The 14,313-nt window shown below is 46.3% G+C and overlaps 1 protein-coding gene across 1 annotated transcript in view; it reads right to left on the bottom strand.

The window, feature by feature from the left end:
• rab3gap2 (RAB3 GTPase activating protein subunit 2 (non-catalytic)) overlaps positions 1-13,811 on the bottom strand; it is a 25,666-nt gene extending 11,855 nt beyond the window's left edge. Inside the window, exons 1-20 of the mRNA XM_048228487.1 lie at positions 13,345-13,811; positions 12,055-12,128; positions 11,605-11,722; positions 11,330-11,411; positions 11,002-11,049; positions 10,798-10,873; positions 10,574-10,675; positions 10,192-10,291; positions 5,794-5,892; positions 4,972-5,120; positions 4,478-4,557; positions 4,010-4,099; positions 3,519-3,658; positions 2,949-3,141; positions 2,482-2,625; positions 1,011-1,093; positions 829-893; positions 637-727; positions 352-464; positions 1-186 (exon numbers count right to left, since the gene is read on the bottom strand). The exon at positions 1-186 is cut by the window's left edge and continues 16 nt beyond it. Coding sequence (XP_048084444.1) covers positions 1-186; positions 352-464; positions 637-727; positions 829-893; positions 1,011-1,093; positions 2,482-2,625; positions 2,949-3,141; positions 3,519-3,658; positions 4,010-4,099; positions 4,478-4,557; positions 4,972-5,120; positions 5,794-5,892; positions 10,192-10,291; positions 10,574-10,675; positions 10,798-10,873; positions 11,002-11,049; positions 11,330-11,411; positions 11,605-11,722; positions 12,055-12,128; positions 13,345-13,459 — 2,148 coding nt within the window. The 5' untranslated portion in view covers positions 13,460-13,811. The remainder of the gene's footprint in view (positions 187-351; positions 465-636; positions 728-828; positions 894-1,010; positions 1,094-2,481; positions 2,626-2,948; positions 3,142-3,518; positions 3,659-4,009; positions 4,100-4,477; positions 4,558-4,971; positions 5,121-5,793; positions 5,893-10,191; positions 10,292-10,573; positions 10,676-10,797; positions 10,874-11,001; positions 11,050-11,329; positions 11,412-11,604; positions 11,723-12,054; positions 12,129-13,344) is intronic.
• Between the last annotated feature and the right edge of the window lie 502 nt (positions 13,812-14,313).

The following is a 14,313-nucleotide window of genomic DNA, read 5'->3' as shown; positions in this document are numbered from 1 at the left end:
ACTCTGAGGCCCCTGGACAATCTTTACAGCCTCCCCGTCACATTCCATCAGTGACAAGAAGTCCCGGACAGGAAGTGGGCCGGATTCCTGAGCGAATGAGACGGAGGGGCGGGATGTAAGCTCGGCATAGCGCTGCAGGATTGGGCTGACCCGAGCCAGGTCCTCCTCAATGCCCGGAGACGTCTCCTGAGAAGACAGAACAAACACTAATGTAAGACCATGTCTATATGTGTCTGTGTGTGTTAATGTGTGTATAGATAGATAGATAGATAGATAGATACTTTATTGATCCCCGAGGAGAAATTCAAGAGTGTATGTTAATGTGTGTGTGTGTGTGTGTGTGAGACTTACATACTCCTCCTCAGTGGCCTCGGTGTGAAGGAGCTGGATGTGTGAGTAGAGCTGCAGGAGCTTGAGCTGGGAGGAGCAGAGCTGGAGGAGAGACTCATCTACCGCTTCTGGATCTGTTGGACACACACACACACACACACACACACACACACACTGCCTTTGCCTGCACACACACCTGCCACACACACACACACCACACACTGCGCACCACACACACAATGGCAAAGACCAGCCGGCCGTGACACCAAATTCTGTATCAAGCATCAACTGTAAGAATTTGCAGACCTAGGTCCTTCAGGCTGTCCAATAGAGCACGTGTGACGTTAGCAAGGCAGGAGACTGGGGCATTCTTATTGGCCAGCAAGGACTCCAAAGCCTGTCCACAAAAACATTATAAAAGCAAGTTCATTCTGTCAGAGTCTGTTTGTCCATCTTTCAGCGCTGAATCAGTGGGTGAGGTGAGGTGAGGGGCATAACCTGTTTTTTGATGGCAGGGTGTTTGATGTCCAGGATCACGCTTTGAGCCTCAGTCTCCAACAGATCTGCGTCAGAGAACACAACACACCAGTTAGCCACTCGCACGTTTCAGAGCGAGTCTATCGCTGGTGGTGGCTTAACACAGTTGAAATGCTCGGCGGCGGACTGCAGATCTTACTGACCAGGGTCCACCTCTTTGCTCTTGAGCAGCATGGTGAGTCTCTTGAGGAGGTGCAGGTCTTTGGCACGCTCGCTTTTCTTATCACTGGAACCAGAACACACACACACTCATGATCTTTAATTACACGCCCAACATGCAACTACACAGTGTACTGTGCACTGTACTGTACACACAGAGAGGACCAATGTATGGCGTGGGCCAGGTGATCTGTGTGTGTGTGTGTGTGTGTGTGTGTGTGAGAGAGAGAGAGAGAGAAAGAAAGAAAGAGAGAGGTTACCTGACAGCCAGACGTGCTTGCAAATTCATAAACAATAGGCAAATGTTTGCGAACTTTTGCAAACAGTTTTCTGTTTGCCTTGAGCTCTCCACGAACGTTTGCAAACACTCGCAAACAATTTGAGGAGATAATTCTCAATGAACATACAGTGGAGCTGGACGAAGGGTTACCGTCAAAATGGAATGTTCACACCAAATCGTTCACTGCCACTGTTTCCTCAATTTGAATGCATCTCAGGTGTAAAGGGATGGTGATGGTGCACAGGACCCCAGTGCTGTGTGTGCGCGTGTGTGTGTGTGTGTGTGAGAGATTACCTGAGAGCCAGGTGGAAAGGGATGGTGACGATGCGCAAGACTCCAATGGTGGGTGGGTGTGTGTGTATGTGTGTATGTGTATGTATGTATTGCGTGTAGCTCGGACAAATATTTAGAAATTATATTCGGGTTCGGACACAGCGGCGCCATGGCATTGGACATTTTACATTTAAAATAGCTTATTATGTTATTAGCCAATAGGTCTGGTTTGCATGATGCAAAAGTTTGTTTTTTGAGAATAAAATAAAATTTAAAATAGGACCTAACTGCTTTCTTCCTGTGTTCAAGATTTGTTTAGGCCTATGTAGCCATGACAGACAAGGGAGATGTAAAAAAGGAAGACGTGAAAAAAAAGTTGTTATCGGGAGAGTTTAAGACCAAAGAAAACGAACCGTGGTAAAGACATCCTGGTATAAGGCTGTCTTGCTCAATTAGGAGAGGATTTCCTTGAGTTGCCCCAATTAACGTTGATGTTACATATGGATCAGTGACAGGGAAGGACCATAGTTTCAATGACTGTGGCAGATCATTTCAAGATTTAAAGTTGCAAGAAGTTTCGTCAATGGTTAGACTTGAATTTTATTTCAATAAGCTATGCTGTCCAATGTGCGTGTGTGCAAGCTCATCTGATTCTGTAAACAATTAACAATGCCATTTTGACTGTTGTTTAATAGGCTAAAGACAGGCCATCCACAAACGTGAACATTTAATCACTAGCATGAGAATAACTGAGGCATCATCTGCGTTGTTGCTCGGCTTAGGTTCGGACATGAGAATAATGCCTGTCGGGTTTGGACGCAATTCTGTTGGACATGGGTCGGGTTTGGATGCGAACCCGAACCGCACTCTATGTATGTGCGTGTGAGAGTGAGAGAGATTACCTGAGTGCCAGGTGGAAAGGAATGGTGACCGTGCGCAGGACTCCAGTGGTGGGGTCCAGCAGGCACACCTGCTGGGTGTGAAGCTGCCAGCCCTGAGATGTCACACTGTTCACACCCATCAGCCTGTAGCCTCCATACAGCAGCCTGACACACACACACACACACACACACACACACACACATTAACAACAGTATAGAGGCGATATAGTACATTACAGTAACAAAATATTTGTTCAAATATTTAACTGTATACTACTTAGTATACTACAGTAACCAAATATATAACTGAACATACCACATGTGTGTGTCGTGGTAATGGAGGGTCTGTGTGTTAGCTGAGCAGGCTTAGCTTTTGTACTAGTTTTTCTCATTGATTAATATGTGTGAGGATATTTTGGGGTTATGGCACTGCGTGTGTTCATGGGCTGTGCTTTAGCGCGCGCGTGTGTGTGTGTGTGTGTGTGTACCTGCAGTGTTTTCCCACGTTGAAGGCGCCCACGCGGGGGCCGTGCTGAGTGCCCCACACCTCCAGGATGCCTCGCCGCGGCGCGTAGATGACCAGGAACTGGGCGTGGCGGCGGGGGAGGGAGGGGGAGGAGAGCTCACGCTCCCCCCGCGCCTCTGATACCTGGACCCACCCCAGCTGAGCATCACGGTAGCCTGCACACACGCGCACACACACGCGCACACACACACACACACACACACACACACACACAAACACACAGTTAGCCTAATCAACAGGTAAATGCAGGACTTGCTGAGGTGCTTGCTGATCAAGTTCAGAGAAACAAACACACACACACACACACACACACACACACACACACACACACACACACACACACACACACACACACACACACCCAACCATCGACAAATGCAAATAAACATTCACAGTTGCATACATACAGTATATGACAGAGAGGGTTGAAGCGGAGCAGTCAGTAATCAAGAATCTTTGTATATGACACTTTTGAGTTTTGAACAAACTACCATAAACACACACGCACACGCACACGCACACGCACACTGACCCTTCCACATGCGGATGGCAATGCCTCGGGTCACATCCAACAGTGTCACTCGACCAAAGTCGTCCGTTACCCCTGCCAACGTGTTGCATGGCGACAGGCAGATGCTCTCTCCATGGCGACGAGAGTCAGGAAGGCCAAACCTGTGGGTGGTAAACAATGCCTGTGAAAAAACCTGCAGCACACACACACACATGTGCACACAATGCACAAACACACTTGCACATACACTACTAGAGCATTATGCAACCCATACGCAAACACACACACACAAACCACTACCATAACCAACACAAATGATCACACTTCACAAACGCACATTCACACCCAGCTGTAATGAACACATCATTTGTGCTTATTTTAGAAAAACTACTAATTCAAATCTTCCCAGTTCACTAACCGCTTTAAGTAATACATACAAATACTCTATTTACCAAAAATCACCACACGTGCTACTAGACACTGTTGGCCCACAGATTCCTAGACGGTGTTACCTGACTGGCAGAGCGGTGGCCGGCTCCACCTTGGGCTTCTGCTTCTGTGGGGGCTCCTCCTCACTCTGCTTCTTCCAGCCCAGCCAGCCGCTAGAGGAGCATGGGGAGGAAGAGAGGAGGAGCAGAGGAGTGTGAGGTGGTGACACACGCTCACTCTGATGGAGGTGACAGAATATCAAGGCTAAGCTACACCAGGCACGTAACTGAAGCGTCCTTTCGCGTTGCGTCTGCTGCAACAATTAGCTTCCACTGTAATCAATGGTAGTAGCTACACTAGACGTGATGGCGGAGCGTACGTTCGAAAAAAATAGACCATTCGTCTAAAATGGATTTTACACGTCGCGAATGGAATGCTTTAGTTAGGCGCCTGGTGTAGCTTCCCTGTCAGGATGTACAGTAGGGTGGTGGTGTGCGTGTGGCTGTAGTGACTGCACAGGTGAGGTGGGAGATGATGCTGCGCATGCTAACCTGGCTGCGTTGAAGAGTGCTGATGTGAGTTTGCTGGCAACGGCCAGGGCCACGTGGGACAGGAGAGGTTGAGAACTCCCCTACACACACGCACACACACACAAAACAGGAATTATGTCACATGCACACACCCATACCCTCTCTCTCATACACACAAAATATACAGAATACATATGCAACCCCGTTTCCAGGGAAACGCTGGGACACGCCATCTTATCTGAGTCCAAGTGCATTCATGTCTTGGCTCGGTCTTACTTGTGTTGTGAGTCCAAACCCCATATTAACAACTAAACTCTGCTGGTGTAGACGTGGAGAGTAAAAATGGACAGCTTACAATCGCACAAATGCAAGCACCTACCCTCACTACACTACTCATAGAAGAACATACTAAACATAGAAAATATTAAAGTTTAACCATGATACAAGGACCTTTGATTCAGGACTGGACACATATATTTGCATCCATCCACACAGTCAGACAGACAGACATGTACCTCAATGGCATAGTAGAAGCCAGTGTAGGGCCCGCCCCCCACAGTGATGTACTGGCTCATGGCGGGGGGGCTGCCCTTCACAGACGCGTGGAAGCCACCCAGGATGGAGGCATTCTTCATCTGGTCAAATACATTAAGTGTCATGATGCCTGAGGAAGACCATGGGACACAGGGGGAGAGAGAGAGAGAGAGAATAATGACTATGATGACCCTCTTCATCAAGTATAAAGACTTAAAAGAATATAAAATGTTAATGTACTTCAAAGCCGCACTAAACAAGATTTGCTCTCGGGGTCCACCTACAGTTGAGAAGGGCAATATAATATAATAATAAACTAACTAAATATGTGTATTTTGCTACAAAGTATGAACATAACTCCGATATAATAGAGGGAATGCACCGACAGCAGTCTGTAGAAAAAGATCTCCGGATTCCTGTGGCATAGCAGCTCTTTTCTGTTTCGATTTCGGAGGGGGGAGAGGGGCTGACAGTGTTCCTACCCGAACACAGAAAGTTGCTACATCGGTAATCGCCTATAGAGGCCTGCTCAGACAATGGCAGAAGTGCCGTTTGTCATGTTATGAGGTTATGTGCCATCAAAATGATTTTGGAAACGTTATGTTAACGTAAAAAAAAAAAAAACCTTGGGTGCCATCAGTCAAAATGGGTTCACTGGGTGTTCTACTTTGCATTGATTAAAGCATCCTGATGAATTTAAACTAGATTGGATCTCACAGCCGGATCCATTCCCTGTCCTCCCCTATGCCCTTATGGACTCGAGCCCAACCCCCCCCCCCCTTCCCTCTGTCCCCCTCGCTCACCCACGCTGCTGTGGTCCACTATGGTGTCCATGTCCTGCAGACCCCACTTCTTATAGGCCAGAGGAGGAGGCTGCACCACATCACTGCCTGCTGCTGCGGCTGAGGGACAGGAATAAAGGGGAGGCAAAAAGATCGGGTGAGGGAGAGGAGAGACAGAGAGAGATTGAAAGAAAGGGACAGAGACAGATTGGGTGAAGGGAGGAGAGAAAGATAGAGGGAGAGAGGGGAGAGAGAGAGAGAGAGAGAGAGAGAGAGAGAGAGAAAGAGAGAGTCAGGAGCAGAATAGGAAAGGCTGACAAATGCAAGCTGTACGAGATGGTGTGAATCACCACTCTGACACACATACAGAAATGCGCGCACACACACACACACAAACACACACAAACACACACACACACAGGGCTCCTAATTTAAAATCTCCTAGAGGCTACTGATCTAGTCTACGCAGCACAACACTGAGGTGTGGGCATTGGCCTCCTCTCCAGTACCTGCGGAACCTCTGGACAGTTCTACAGCATTGTCACAGGAATAAGACACAGGAAGTACATGGTGTCATAAAATACAACATTAAGCACAGCACAGACATAGACAGAGATACAAGAACCTCACAATATCACCTAACCAACTGACACAATCAGAACTGTCTTAACTGACAATAACTTCTTGTTCAATAACTTGTTCAATAACTATTTGTTACTACGGTTGAGTGGCGCATGTAGATGCAGCGACTCCTTGCTTCTCCTGAACGTGCAGTGTTTTTTTGTTGTTAAAATGTGTTTTTTTCGGAATGTTTATGGCATGAAACTTCGTCGGAACAGCATGTACAGCCGACAGCAACTGTTGCAGATCACGGGGAGGAAAACAACAGTATCGATGTTTTGGACATAAAAAACAGAGGCGCTGGCTGAACTGGGAATGCCGCCTGCCTACCACAACATCGGACCCGTCTGCTTCACCTGGCGGCGTCACCATAAGCGGTGTGCCAGGACAAGGAAGAGAAGGCAAGCGAGCTGGCGTCGGAACAAGGCTAGCAGCCAACTAACTTCGCCCAGCAATACCATCCATATTCCTGGCAAGCGTAAGATCACTGGACAATAAGATGGGGCGACATTCGGGTTGCTAAGATCAGCAAACAAGACGGTGAGTAACTGCTGCGTGACTGTTATCACTGAATCATGGCTCAAGCGATAACATCCCGACTCTGCTATACACCTGGAGCAGCTAACGTGCTATCGAGCTGACCGAGCCCTAGCAGACAAAAAGGCGTGGTGGAGGAGTTTGTGTTTACACACATGATGCTTGGTGCCGAGGCGCTCACGGTAGTACACAGACACTGCTCTCCACTGGCGGGGTTTATGATAATTAAGTGCCGACCCTTCTACCTCCCCAGGAATTCACAGCGATTCTGCTGGTCGCGGTGTACATCCCCAACAACAAAAACAGTGACAGGAGCATGGCACTGAATGAGCTGTATCGGGCCGTCAGTGAACAACAAAGTGAACACCGGATGCCTTCACAATCATCGCTGGAGACTTCAATCCGCCAATCTCAAAACTGTACTACCCAAATTTCACCAACATGTAAACTTCCCAACAAGAGGACAAAACACCCTGGACCTTGTTTACACCCCACAGAAAGAAGCCTACAAAGCCAAACCCCTCCCCACATCGGACAATCAGACCACATTAGCATCCTGCTGCTGCCCGATACAGACAAAGAGCAAAAGTCACCAAACCGGTTCTGAAGGAGGTGAGACTGTGGCGGAGGGCCGTCTCACAACTTCAGGACTGCTTTGAAACAACAGACTGGGATATCTTCAAAACAGCTGCCACCCACAACAACCACATTGACATTGAGGAATACACAGACACTGTGACCTCCTACATCACCAAATGCATCGATGATGTTACAGAAATAAAACACATCACCACTCGGGGCCAACCAGAAGCCATGGCTGACAGGAGGCGTCCACAGACTGCTGAGGGCCAGAGACAAAGCCTTCAGAGCTGGAGATGTAGCTGGCCTAAGAACAGCGAGGGCTAACCTGTCCCAGGGCATCAGGAAGGCAAAAAAGGATTACACAGACAAAATAACAACACACTTCAAAGACAGCAGAGATGCACAGAGCCTATGGCGGGGCATACAGGCCATCACTGACTACAAGCCTGCTGCCCGCAGACTGTGAGAACAACACCTCTCTGCTAAATGACCTGAACAGTTTTTTAGCCCGTTTTGAAGCACAAAATGACACTCACCCACAGAAAACCCCACCTCCCCCCCGACCAACCCCTGTACCTGTCCTCTGCCAGCGTGAAGAGGGACACTAGCCACCATTAACCCACGCCAAAGCAGCAGGCCCAGACAACATACCAGGGCCGAGTGTTGAAGGACTGTGCAGAAGAGCTGAAGGATGTTTTTTACAGACATTTTCAACACCTCTCTGGAGCAAGCAGTCATCCCATCACTTTTCAAAACTGCCACCATCATACCCGTGCCAAAGAAATCATCACCATCATGCTTCAATGACTACCGTCCTGTAGCACTCACGCCCATAATCATGAAGTGCTTGAGCGGCTAGTCATGTCACACATCAAAGCCACCCTACCCCCACCCTGGACCCCTTCCAGTTTGCATACCGAGCCAAACGATCCACGGAGGATGCAATCTGCTCTGCCCTCCATCCAGCCCTCACCCACTTAGACAATAAAGACTCATATGTGAGAATGCTGTTCATAGACTTCAGTTCAGCATTCAATACCATAATACCACAACAACTCATCAGCAAACTGGACAAGCTAGGATTCAGTACCTCCCTCTGCAACTGGCTGCTGGACTTCCTGTTGCAGAGACCACAAGCAGTATGTGTCGGGGACAACACTTCAAGCACTCTGACCCTGAGCACGGGGGCCCCTCAAGGGTGTGTGCTCAGCCCCCTGCTCTTCACACTGCTAACACATGACTGTACAACCACTCACAGCTCAACCATCTGGTGAAGTTTTGCGGACTGACACAACACTGGTGGGCCTCATCACTAAGGGCGATGAGGCTCACTACTACAGAAGAAGTAGACCTGCTGGCTAAATGGTGCAAAGACAACAACCTCCTGCTAAATGTCAGCAAGACCAAGGAGATTGTTGTCAACTTTCAGAGAGGCCACAAACAACTGCCACCACTGTCCATCGACGGAGATGCTGTGGAGAGTGAGCAGCACAAAATTTCTGGGGGTGCACATCAGCGGCGACCTCTCCTGGACCACCAACACAGCATCACTGGCGAAGAAAGCCCAGCAGCCTCTACTTCTTGCGCAAATTGAAGAAGGCAAGTGCCACGCCTCCTGTCATGACTACATTCTACAGAGGGACCATCGAGCATCGTCTCCAGCAGCATCACAGTGTGGGGCGGAAGCTGCACAGATCAGAACAGGAAGACCCTCCAGCACTGTTAACACAGCTAAGAGGATCATTGGAGCACCACTCCCTCCCTGCAGGACATTTACACCACCCGCCTCACCCCCAAAGCACTAATGATTGTCAAGGATACAACCCACCCTGCACACAAACTGTTCAGCCTCCTGCCCTCTGGAAGCGGTACAGGAGCCTCGGCTCCCGCACCACCAGACTGGCAAGTAGCTTCATCCACCAAGCAATCAGGATGCTGAACACTCTACCCACTCTCCCATCACTGACAGCCCCCACCCACCAGCCAGCCAGGAACCTAGGAAACTAGGATCCTGTCTACCCTAACCCCCTCCCCCAACACCGCCCTGTGGAACTGCACTGTGACTGCGCGGCCCTAGCGTGTTGCTGCTTCACATCAAGCCTGATATACTTGAAATTACTGCATACTGCATATCAATGTAAATATACAGGTCACACAAGCACAAGTTTAAACTTCATGTAACTGTTAAGACTATATAAATATACAACACAACTACCTTTATTTTTTTTTTATATATATGTCCTATATTTCTATTTTGATACATACATGTTCTATATTTCAGTCTTGCACTTTAATTTAATGTTTATTGTCTATGACTATGTCTATAGTATGTCTATGTCTGTATTTAAAGCATGTCTATGTCTGCATGGGAAAGTAAGAAACGAAATTTCAATTCTTTGTATGACCAGTGCATGTAAAGAAATTGACAATAAAAGCCGACTTGATACTTGATAAAAGAAAAACACTGCATACACTTTAACACTGCTTTACACTGCAAACACATATGACAATCTTTCTAAAGGGCATTCAGTAGGATATATATATATATATATATATAATATAATATAATATAATATAATGTTACATACAGAATGGATGCAATGCACCCATTATAATGTACACACACGCGCGAGAACAAGTGATTGTGCTCTCTCTCTCACCCACACCACACACACTCACCTCTGGCCACTTGGTTTCTGCACGCACGCAGAGACTGGAAGAGGCTGAAGCCATCAATGGTGACCAGTGCCGCTGGATACAGGATACTAAGCTCCTCATGCTGAGAGAAGAAAACAGTCAGGTTGTGTGTGTGTGTCTGTGTGTGTGTGTGTGTGTGTGTGTCTGTGTCTGTCACTGGAACAAATGACTGATTTAGGAACAAACATGTTACTATACAGCAGACAAACCATGTGGAGGGTGTTACCAAGCAAGTGTATATGAAATACTGTGAACTGTAACTGAATGATGTAACAGCCAACTCTAATGCACAACGTCAGTGCTTTCTACAGGAGTGGGTGCTACAGCTATGATCTGAGTGAAGTGAGTCACTTGTGTGTCTGACCTGGTCGGTGATACCGGGGTGGCGAGGGATCTCGTACGTCCGGCACTTGAGCCGCAGCACTGGGTCCTCATGGAGCAGCTGAGCCAGGAGGAGAACTCCAGTCTGACCGGGGTAGGAGAGAACATGAGAATAAGATACTGAGTAAGTGACTACAGTATATGTGTTTGTGTGTTTGCGTGTGTGTGTGTGTGTGTGTACAAGTACAGTATAAATGTATGAACTACCTCTGTGTAGAAGCGAACATATCCAGAGGTAAAGCCAATCACGATGCAGGTCCAGTCAGGCCGCCCAGTGGAGCTCCTTACATAAACACAACACTTTAACCAAGGTGTAAATGCACCAATATCCTCCATTCTCATTGATATCTCTGTGCAATATGTACATGACTGGTACTGGAATGACACAATGGCATATTTGTGCAGACTTACCTCTTTTGGCTGGCCAGAGGTATGCAGATCACACTGCTAATACATTCTCTGCAGACCAAGAGACAGGCACTCTGAGTAAACATACCCATTAAGACCATTTCCACTTATAACGAATGCCCTTTTAAAAAAATTTTTATCTTTCTGATCTCTCAATCTCTCTGCAGCCCTACAGCATTGGTCACTTGAAATAATCTATATTTACCTATATTATCCACCAAAGTACATATGGAATGTATAAAAAAAAAAACCATCAACCTTCTGCCAGTCATCTCACAACTTGCTTTGATCAGAGTAACTCTCCCTCGATCATCCTCCATTCTTTTCTTACCCTTCCTCTGTGCTGAGGGTTCCACTCCAGGACACGGCCAGGTTCATCTCCTCTCTCCCGCCCTCATCCGTACGCCACCTCGCTACACAGAGAGACAGAGACAGAGCACAATACACATAGGATAAGACCACCACCAGACACGTATGACCACATTTGTGTAAACAAATACACACAGAAACACACACCATCAGAAATGAGCAAAAGCACATTCAGCATTTTACATATAAATTCAGGACCATACACAAAAAAGCTCCCACGTGCAGTAGCATACCCACCTGAGAGGAAGGCGGCTTTAGTTTCTCTGGCAACGACCAGCAGGTCTGAGCAGGGCGAGAGCGACAGGACACAGTCCTGCAGCCAGGGGATGCCGATGGGCTGAGCATCATCCTCAGCCTGAGGGTGCAAGAGTGAAGTAAGAACCTTATTTACTGATTTCACACCAGCTAGAACCCTCTTCAGTATCATATCAGGTTAATAAGACAGAACCGAGGCCACAGGTATGATGTGTCAACTTAAAAGTGAAACTATTTTCATGTAAGTGCATTCGAGAACACACAAATTATTACAACAAATAATTTATTAACAATTGCATTATTGCATTGTTCCTTTATAGACACTTCAGATTTCCATAACCCATCCTTCCCAAAGTGGTCATTTCACCACATAACACACATCTATGCTGTATTCATTTAGAAGAGAAATAAACAACGAAAGGAGACACTGACCGGAGGGTCATCCTCATTTGCCTCAGAGTTCTCCCATGCACCCCAGTCAGAGTTATCCCAGGTCAGGTCATTCTCTGAGAGACGACAGAGAGAGGCAGGAGAATGAGATGAGATGGAATGGGACAGAGCAGGGCAGAGGAAGACATGTTGTGAACAGATGGAAATACAGAGACGCAGAGTCAGACTGACAGACATTGCAGATGAATGACCGCACAACTGTCACACAACATCTATGTCATGTGCAAAGACTTTTCCAAAACCAACCATTTCAACACACAAACAATACCGTGAGCATGGACATGTAATTGTACTATTACATTTATTAATTTAGAAGATGCTTTTATCCAAAGCGACTTACAGAATGAGGAATGACATTCAAGCTACAGCTTAGGCAGGAATTGCTACTGCATCAGTCAAGACAAGAGGGTGCAAGAGTGCAGACATAAGCCTACATCATGTTTATTTCATAACTGCAAAAATAACAGCAAATCCTGATTGTCATTCATAATCCTAAATTGTTTACCATGCAACTAGTCCAGTCTGCCTCTCATTACCTGTTAAACAAACATCAAGGTTTGGCTTCCGCATATGATGTGCAACTGTGTTTACTGTCAGGAGACTTATCTGAGGCGTGCACTGCACTGACAGTGACACACCGTTCATATATGACCACAACACACTCGATATGGCAGTCGTGAATGAGAATACAGATACAAGGATCTGTTTTAAAGCACTCATAATTTTTCTTCCTTCAGGTTACACTGCATTAGTCATCGGTTCCACTGCCCTCTGAGGATGACTCATCCAACATAGGGCAAGCGCCCCCTCCCTTCCCTCCTTCTCTGCAGATACTGCTCTCTGTCTCATTACCTGTCGCTATTCAACCGCACACATCTAGTGATTATGGCTTCCGTATATGACGATCTTCTTGCTCGTTTATAATGACTAAAATATTACATTTTAGCAAGTGAAAACTCAAGACATACATACTGTATGTGGCTGGTTAGCATTAACATGAGCTATTTGCTAAGTAAACTGTCAAATATCAATCTCCTTGCCTCTCTTCTAAAAGACCCATCAATGTTACGTTAAAGCCTTCTTCTATGGACGGAAAAAAATGTTGTGCTAGCAAAATGTACGGCAAAATATAGCTAACGTCACCAGCTAATGTGTTTTATGTACTATTAGCTGCATGAACAGTCATCTGACGTTAGCTGGATAGTTAGCTGGTTAGCTACATAAACTGGTAGAGGTGCAGTTGCCTACCTTGCAATAACAATGTTAACAAACCTGTTTGATTTTTGTTGTTCCCCTCCGGTGCTGGTGTTTTCTTATTGTGGAACAAGAACTCGTGTACTGTCTTGAGCTCTTGGACCCGACAAAACTCCGTCAGGCAACAAGACATATCGGTCTTGATCCAGCTGGATGCAGAGAAAGTCTGCTAGCCAACGTTAGCTAGCTAAAGCTAGTTCAAAAGGGCAATGACAAGCCTTATGATGTGGCTGGCTGGCTCGCTCGCTGGCAGGCTTGAGGTAAAGTTGTTGAGAAGTTAACAAGCTTGTTGTTATCGTGTCTTGGAAAAAAGGACACATCGATTTTAGTATCGATTTCTAAGGCTGCAATTCGTGACTTTTAAAACTGTCATTCAGTTGCATAAACATAGCTAGACAAGTGACATAAAGTGAAGATGTAAGAAAATTAGTTTTCGTTGCTTATGTTTCTCTTATGTGTGTCCTCCCCTCTCTGATGAGTTTAACCAGTGACATCACATGTAAAGGCTGAATTTCTCCCCGTGTCGCCCTCTATCGATATGGAAGATCAACTTCAGCAGCCTATAGTCCTCTGTTAGATAGGCCTAATATAAGGTAAATCATGTAAATTTCATTTGCTTTAAAAAAATTTTTTGCATTAGTCGAGACTGTATGTTTCTTTAAGGGTTGCCGAGCATGTTATCAACCTAACAAGGTGTGTTTTTGTTAATATCTGCTGCAGTGCACACATTTGTATGAAATGTTTAGGCTACTCATTAGGCTGTGTTTTTTTTTTTATAGGAAAACTTTTATAGAAAACATTATAGAAAAAGAGGTCACCATAATCATGATTCAGTCCAGCCAATTGTGACATCACAAACTGGAACAGTGTGTAGTTCACCTTTAGTGTGTTGTTGACACAGAACAATACGGTGGACAGAAGTTGTGAGTTGTCCTATTTATTATTAAGTTTTAGGTGCTGAACATGTTTTTCATGTTAAATGTTTAG

The sequence above is a fragment of the Alosa alosa genome, chromosome 19 (assembly GCF_017589495.1).
Source record: "Alosa alosa isolate M-15738 ecotype Scorff River chromosome 19, AALO_Geno_1.1, whole genome shotgun sequence".
In the NCBI taxonomy this organism is placed as follows: domain Eukaryota; kingdom Metazoa; phylum Chordata; class Actinopteri; order Clupeiformes; family Clupeidae; genus Alosa; species Alosa alosa.
This window is presented reverse-complemented; position numbering and strand designations above follow the sequence as displayed.